This window comes from Bos indicus, chromosome 22 (genome assembly GCF_029378745.1).
Source record: "Bos indicus isolate NIAB-ARS_2022 breed Sahiwal x Tharparkar chromosome 22, NIAB-ARS_B.indTharparkar_mat_pri_1.0, whole genome shotgun sequence".
Classification (NCBI taxonomy): domain Eukaryota; kingdom Metazoa; phylum Chordata; class Mammalia; order Artiodactyla; family Bovidae; genus Bos; species Bos indicus.
In genome coordinates, this window is record NC_091781.1 from 43,155,229 (window position 1) to 43,162,821 (window position 7,593).

Below are 7,593 nucleotides of genomic sequence, written 5' to 3' on the forward strand. Positions count from 1 at the left end.
TTCTAGTTCCCAGGTGATCTGTGTGTGCCTGAAGGTTTGAGAAGGACACTCCCTGCTGACTTGTCTCTCCTCTGTGCTGAGCAGTAAGGCAAGCCAGGGACATGACTCTCATTATATTCCTGTGGCCCTAGCACCAAGCCTGGCTCAGGGCTGGTCTTTCATATGCTGGTTAAATGAGGAAAGGAAGAGAGAAAGGATTTTGAGAGGCACCTTGGAAATTCCAAGCTGGAGGGAGGGGGATAACTAACACACCGTTTGACGGCAGCAGGACTGGCCAGAGAATAGACTGAGGATAAGACAAAGTCCACTATAGTAATAATGACGACGCCAGCATTATGCTGTAACTTAACCAATTCAAATCGAATGCTCTCGGCAAAACTATGATAGGAACTATCATTCGCCTCCATTTTACAAACCTTTCTGAGGCTCAGAAAGGTTAATGCAGTGGACCAGAGTTGCACAACGGTTATGGGTCAGAATGACGGTGAGAAACAGCTTCAGGTATGTGCTACCCTGAAGTCCGTTTATAGAGAAAGCAGGGCGATGCAGTACCCTGGCCATGGAGCCAATGCAAGCAGGGCCCCAAGGCTCCTGAGCAGCTGCTGCCCAAGGAGCAAGGCAGCCATCCTTGACTAACCCAAGATACGGCTTCATAGCACAGAATCAGGACCCCCTCTCCGGGTGGGGAGCGAAGAGGGAGTGCCCAGGAGACATAATTTGGCTCCAAATCAAAGCTCTCCTTCAGCACAGACTCTCCAAGAAAGAAGGCAGCTGCTGACTGGCATGCTGGCCCCACCATTGCTGGAGGAGCTTGCAGACGTCGAACTACCATCTGGAAATGATTTGGCCCTGGGATTCCTGAACGGGTGGGAGACTGGAATGACCAGCCACTCCAAACTCCTGTCCAGCTCTCAGAAACAAAGCCGGAATGAATGGGTCCTGGAGGCAAAAAATCATAACACAACCAGAGGTCACCCCCTGCAAAGGAGGGGACACCCTCTGGGCAATCCATAACCCTATTAGAGCAACAGGAATCGCCATTAGCCAACCAAGCTGGTCTCCCCAGCATGGTATCAATTTTAAATGTCCTTTCGGTGTGCAAACTCTCCAGTGTGACTTTTGAGAATATTATTGGACAGCACTTTATTTATTTAACCAAACACACAGCACCGACAGTTCATGTGCCATGAACTGCTCTGAGCACTTTAAAAAATATTAACTTGTTTAGTTTTTACAACAACCTTTTAAGGAGTAGCTATTATCCCGATCTAAGCTATAAGCAAACCAAAGCACAGAAGTTTCTTAATCGCTACTTAGTGGCAAGTAGGATTTGAACCAAGAATCCTAGCTCTTAACAAACTGACACTAATGTGTTACGTTGTTACAAGTAGCCCAGAAACTTCTCAGGAAGCCTGCTATCTTGCTGCTCTTTAAGCCTTTCCTAGATGAGAACTAGTGACTCAGATGGTAAAGAATCTACCTGCAATGCAGAAGACCTGGGTTCAATCCCTGGGAGAAATGGCAACCCACTCCAGTATTCTTGCCTAGGAAATCCCGACAGAGGAGCCTGACAGGCTACAGTCCATGGAGTCGCAATGAGTCAGACACGACTGAGCGACTAACACTTTCTTTTTCTTTCTAGATGTGAACTACACTGCCTGAAAGACACACTGGTGTTTGCTAAATATTTACAGGACAGAGCAGGATTTACTATTACTTGCACATTATTTTGGTGGGAGTGGGACGAAAGGAAAGAAAACGGAGTGAGTGACCTACCACCCTGGAAACTCTGCCCAGTGACCGGAGATCTTAGGAACATGCACCCCGCCTATTCTGGGGTGCTGGCCCAGCACAGGTACTTTAAGCAAACATCAGGGTCAGACCACATCCATTAAAAAGGAAAGAATTCCTTTATATAAAGGATCAAACCAAAACATACCACCCAAATTTCTAGGCTGCCCTGACTGTCATTCCTGGGTTGGGAGACTCCTTCTCCAAGTTGGCTGCACTGCCCAGGATCAGAAAAGCTTTTGGAAAAACAAGTAAATAAACCTGCCAGCTCCTGGCAGACAACTGGAATTAAATATGCTGAGGCCTCATTATGAACTGCCCAGGGTATAAGAAGTAACTTCAACTTTGGGATGAAGCCGAGGATGGGCCCACCTTACAAGGAATCACACACACAAACAACAGCCAGGGAATTCGAGGCAGAAAAGCCACACTGCTCTCAGCATCCGACCACCTATGTCACACACTGGCGCCTATACCCAGCTCTCATGAGTCCCACAACCTATGTTGTTGGGAGCTACCCAAAGTATACAAAACCCTGCATAGCTACTTTCCCAGATCACAGGAGGGAAATTTCTCCCATTGGTAGTAGGAATCTCCAACAAACAAACAACAAAACCACTGAAGACAGGGCAGCTATTCCCTCAACAAATTCACCTCAAAACAAGATATAAGTTGCAAACTCAGGCTTTCCCACTGGTGCTAGTGCTAAAGAAACCACCTGCCAAAGAAAGAGATGCAAGAGATGAGGGTTTGATCCCTGGGTTGGGAAGAACCCCCTTGAGAAGGCAATGGCAACCCACTCCAGTATCCTTGCCTGAAAACTTCCATGGACAGAGGAGCCTGGCGGGCTACAGACAACGAGGGTGCAAAGAGTCAGACACAACTGAGCACAGCACAAAGGAAAGAGAAGGGAAGGAGAGAGAAAAGCAAAAAACCAAGCAAACAAAAAAAGGTGCAAACTGATTCTGCTCACTTCCTGACATGACACTCATCTCATGGACCCTCTTCACAGTTCAGAGTTCTCATCCCTCACCTAAGCCCTCCCTTTGTTCAAGGTCAGAGGCTCAATGCATGGATGTCCAACCATAACCCCTACACCCCAGAGTTACAAAACTTTGTGTTCATATGAGCTCTCTGGTGGGACAATGGGGCTGTATTTTACTCATTTCTGACCCTGAAAAATAGGTCAGTTAAGCCTCAAGATCAACAACTTGTCAGACCTAGGTTCCAGTCAACATTCACCAGCTGGGTGACACTCACAAGAAGTTACTTCACTCCTGTTTCCCCAACTTTAAATAGAGGCAATGATACTAACCAGCTTCCCAGGTGGTGCTAGTGGTAAAGAAAAGTGAAAGATGAAGTTGCTCAGTTGTGTCTGACTCTTTGGGACCCCATGGACTGTAGCCTACCAGGCTCCTCCCCAATTTGAACCCACCTGCCAATGCAGGAGACACAGGTTCAATCCCTGGGTCAGGAAGATCCCCTGGAAGACGGTATGGCAACCCACTCCAGTATTCTTGCCTGGAGAATCCCATGGACAGAGCAACCTGGCGCAGTACAGTCCATAGATAGCAACCTAGAGTAGCAACCTAGAGTCCACAGGGTCACAAAGAGTCGGACTCGACTGACTCGACTGAAGACAATGATATTAACCACCATCCCCAGTAATAACAACCATTTTCTAAGCACTTGGCCTGGACTGGGAAGTGGTGGGAAGATCATTACATAGACAAGGAAACCAGATCTCAAGGATTCAAGGTGGCGATCAGCGGGGTCATCAACAGAACACACTCATTTGGAGCTCATTTGTCATCGTCAGCACAATGTAACACAGCATAAGCAGGGAAAGCTTGAACTGAAGTCCTCGCAGGATGTGATTTTTTTTCTGAAGGGCCTTTACCCTGCACAGTCCCAGGAGCAGAGGGAAGAGGCCTCAGGCATTACCGCCTCAGGGAGTCCTGGCCCTTGGCAACTCTCCCTCCAGGCTCCAGAGGCTGGAAAACCTGTTTGCTGTAAGATCTTTCTGGAGAACAACTAGGCAGCCAGTGACGGGAGTCATAAATGTGATCACACCCTTTGACCCAGGAATCCCACTCTGGGGAATATGATCCAAGAAATTATTTAAAAGGAGAAAATAAAACAGTGTAAACTGTGGTAGGAAGAGGTCCATAGCGAGAAACTGCCAAAGTCCACAGACCACAACCAGGGAAGGGAACGCTAACCCTGGAATGCCAGGACGGTAGAAGTCGCTGTGGCCTGGCTGGGTTCAGGAATGAAAATCATGAGGGCTAAGGGGAAAGATGTATGGGGCCAGACAAAGTCTAGAATAAGGCCCTCAATTTGGGGGCGCTGATGGGAAACCATGCCGCAGGCAGCTGCAGCCTCTGTAAACAGCTGGCAGACTAGTCGGTCCAGGATTTTCTAGTACTGTGGTTTTGTTTTTTTTGTTTTTTTTTTTAAAGAGATTTCATGTCATGTTCGGACACTCCTGGTTTACTTTAAATTTCTTTGTTCAGTTAATTAAATAAATACACATTTTCAAAGCAAAGAAGAAGGGATCCATGTTGAGCCCAGCCGGCCTTTGAGATTCCTCAGAGGGATCTGAGGAATCTGAAAAGAAAATAATTCCCAGAGAAACTGAGGTTCTCCTTTCCTCCTTGCAGGAGACTGGTGCCCCAAAGGCGACAGCATGTCACACAGCTTCCCAGGGCAGGGACGCTACCCTCCATGGGAGGCTGACTGGGCGGTGGCCCAGGAAGCAGCCCTACCTGCCAAGACAGGCGTGGGGGAGGGCGGTGGAGAGGACGAGGAGGCTCAGCCTCGGAACCCAGCTTTAGGCCTGCTTTCCTCAGGAAGAGACCTGAGGCAGCTACTCACGGCACGAGGTTCGTCTGGCAGAACGCAAACACACACACACAATGTAGCTGCACACACATTCTCTGCACAATGACATGCTCTCCACACACATGCTCTGTGTACATACACTCTGCACACAAACACACTCGCGCGGGCACACACACTACACGCCCCTTGCCCCGATCCTTAGAGTCCACACCCATCGGCCGCCTTGTGACCCTTCCAGAAGCCCTCAACCAGCCGAGGTCACAGTGGGGACCTCACCCCCACTCTTCCTCCCCCGTTGCGGGTCGGGGGGAGGCGAGGGAGAGGAACCCAACGCCAACTCCCTCCCCCCTCTCAGGAAGACCCTGGTGTGGGGAGGGCGGGGAGAGGAAGGCAAAGTCTCCTTTAATTGTCACCCACTTCCTTCAATTCTCAGCTGGACCCTCGCTAGCCTGGGCAAGCCCATTAACCCTCTGGCCCCGCCTCGTCTGCAACAGGGGTCTAACGGCGCCCCAGCTCGCAGGCTGCGTGAGGAGCGAGATGACTGGGAAGGCTGAGGGCACCCAGCGCGCACTAGCTGGGGCTCCTACAAGGCAGCGGTTACTGTGACCACCACCCATCTCTGAATGACACCTTCGGCGGCGACAACGCGGGCAGAGCCGAGCTGGGAGCGAGAAAGACACACCCCCGCGGCTCTCCTTCCCACCTCGGGGCCCACACCCCTTCCGGCGACCGCCAGGTCCCCGTCTCCACCTGGGTGGGAGGCCCAGGATTCAGAGAACAGTCCCTCCCGGGGCCTTCCCACCTGGCCTCCCAGCCAACGCCCATTCGGCGGCCACGGGACGCAGAGGGGCGAGCGCTCCAGGGAGCGCCGGAGGAGGGCTCCACCCCCCAGGGACCGCGGACCTGAGGCTTCCAGTCCCCCGGCTCCCGCTGCGACACCCCAGCTCCTGCAGCGACACCCCAGCTGCAGAGAAATGCCACAGCCCCGACTCTCCCCGTGCGGCCTCAACCCGAACCTTCAACCCACCGCCCCCAATAGGCGCACAGCCCCGGCGCACGGCAGGGAGCGAGCACACGAGGAGAGCGCCCTGGAGGATGGATCTCCCGAAGGGGCCTAGGTCCCCTTTGTCCTCGCGCCCTCGGGGGACAATGTCCCCCGGTCCCGGAGCCCACACGGAGCCCGCGGGTGCTCGGCGCGGTGGTGGTGGTGGGGCACCCGACAGGGAGCTTCAGCCTCCACAGGGGCGCACGCGCGGAGGAGGCTGGAGGGCGAGGGGTACCGGCCGGGCCAGGGCACTCACCGATGGACACGAGCTTGATGCTCTCGCGGTCCAGGAACTCGAGCGCCACGGACACGTTCTCCAGCTGCATCTGGCGGAAGGTGGGCCGCTGGTGGTACTTGCGGTACATGTGCTTCTGGCTGAGCACCTCCAGGAGCGCGATGAGCCGCAGCCCGTCGCTCAGGTCGGTCTGCAGGTTCCCTATGCGCTTGTTCACGCACTTAAGGTGCTCGTTGCACCAACGCGTGAAGGTGTTCTGCTGGATCTTCTTCCAGGGCGCGTCCTCCGCCAGGTCCTTCTCGGTTACGGGCATTCTGGCGGCGGGGAGAGCGCTATGCGCAGCGAGTTGCCGGAGACTGGCGTATGGAAGCCCAAGGGCCGCGGGGAGCGAAAAAAACCAAAGCGGAGCGGGAGCGGGGCTCGAACTCGCTGCTACCGAAGCCGCAGCTAGGGCTGCTCTGCGCCCGCCTGCCCGTGGCCGCGCGAGGCGTCTGGCCCCGCGCCTGCGCACTGAGTCGGCCCGCCCCTGAAGCCCCGCCCCGTCCCAACCCTCAGGAGGGCGCTCCCGGGCCACGCTCGCCCCCTGCCGCTCGAAGCGGGCATTGCGGCCCGCGAACTCCCAAGTCCTCTGGGGTCCCCGCCTTCTGTGCTCACCGCCTCGGTGAAAGGAAGCTAGGCGGGAGATGTCCGGCTTCTCAAGAAGGTCACCCGGTTCCAGAGTGAGGGGACGTGCAGAGGTAGGAACCTGGACAGAATGGGCAGGGACGGTGGCATGGGTCACACGGGAGAGGTTGGCGGGGAGGGGTATTTCATCCACCTGCAGGTTCAATAAGTTTCAATAAGACCTTTTATTGAGCTATTGCTGTGTGCTAGGTGGGCTCTGTGTTAAGGACTTCCCTGTAGCTCAAACGGTAAAGAATCTGGCTGCGAGGCAGGAGGCCAGGGTTCGATCCCTGGGTTGGGAAGTCCCTCTGGAGAAGGGAATGGCAATCCACTCCAGTATTCTTCCCAGGAGAATTCCACGGACAGAGAACCCTGGCGGGTTAACAATCCACGGGTGCGCAGAGTCGGACGCGACTGAGCGACTAACACAGTCCACAGGCTCCGTGTTAGGCACTAGGAGCATCGTGAAGGAAATGGACTTTAAAAAAAATAAATTTATTTGGCTGCCTCGGGTCTCAGTTGCGTCATGTGGGATCTTTGGTTGGAGCGCTCAGGCTCCAGAGCACAGGCTTAGTAGTTGGGGCGCGCTGGCTTAGTTGCCAGGTGGAATGTGGGATCTTAGGTCCCGAACCAAGGATTGAAATTTGTCGCCTGCACTGGAAGGCGAATTCTTAACCACTGTGACCAGGGAAGTCCCTGAAATGGACATTTTCCTTCTCATATTAACTGAGCACATATGAATTATAGTATTATCGTTCATAGTATTTATTGACTGCCTACTAACTGAAGGGCTATCAGCCTTCTTATCATTCACTTCAGTCCCTCAGTCGTGTCCGACTCTTCGCGACCCCATGAATCGCAGCACACCAGGCCTCCCTGTCCATCACCAACTCCCGGAGTTTACTCAGACTCCTGCCAACAAATGGTAAATAAGACAAACTTATAATTTAACCTTGAGGAGTTCATAGACTAATGGGAGAAAAAGTATAAATCAACTATCACAAACACCCTAATG

General features: G+C 53.1%; 1 protein-coding gene across 7 annotated transcripts in view; it reads right to left on the minus strand.

Moving 5' to 3' along the window:
- FLNB (filamin B) overlaps positions 1–6,405 on the minus strand; it is a 139,769-nt gene extending 133,364 nt beyond the window's left edge. For 3 of the 7 annotated variants that reach the window (XM_019984290.2, XM_019984289.2, XM_019984288.2), the window contains exon 1: positions 5,937–6,404. In XM_019984290.2, coding sequence (XP_019839849.2) covers positions 5,937–6,228 — 292 coding nt within the window. In that variant the 5' untranslated portion in view covers positions 6,229–6,404. Of the gene's footprint in view, positions 1–5,936 lie in introns of all 7 variants that reach the window. The other 4 variants (XM_019984293.2, XM_019984292.2, XM_019984291.2 and 1 more) reach the window with 2 other exon arrangements.
- Positions 6,406–7,593: the final 1,188 nt, after the last annotated feature.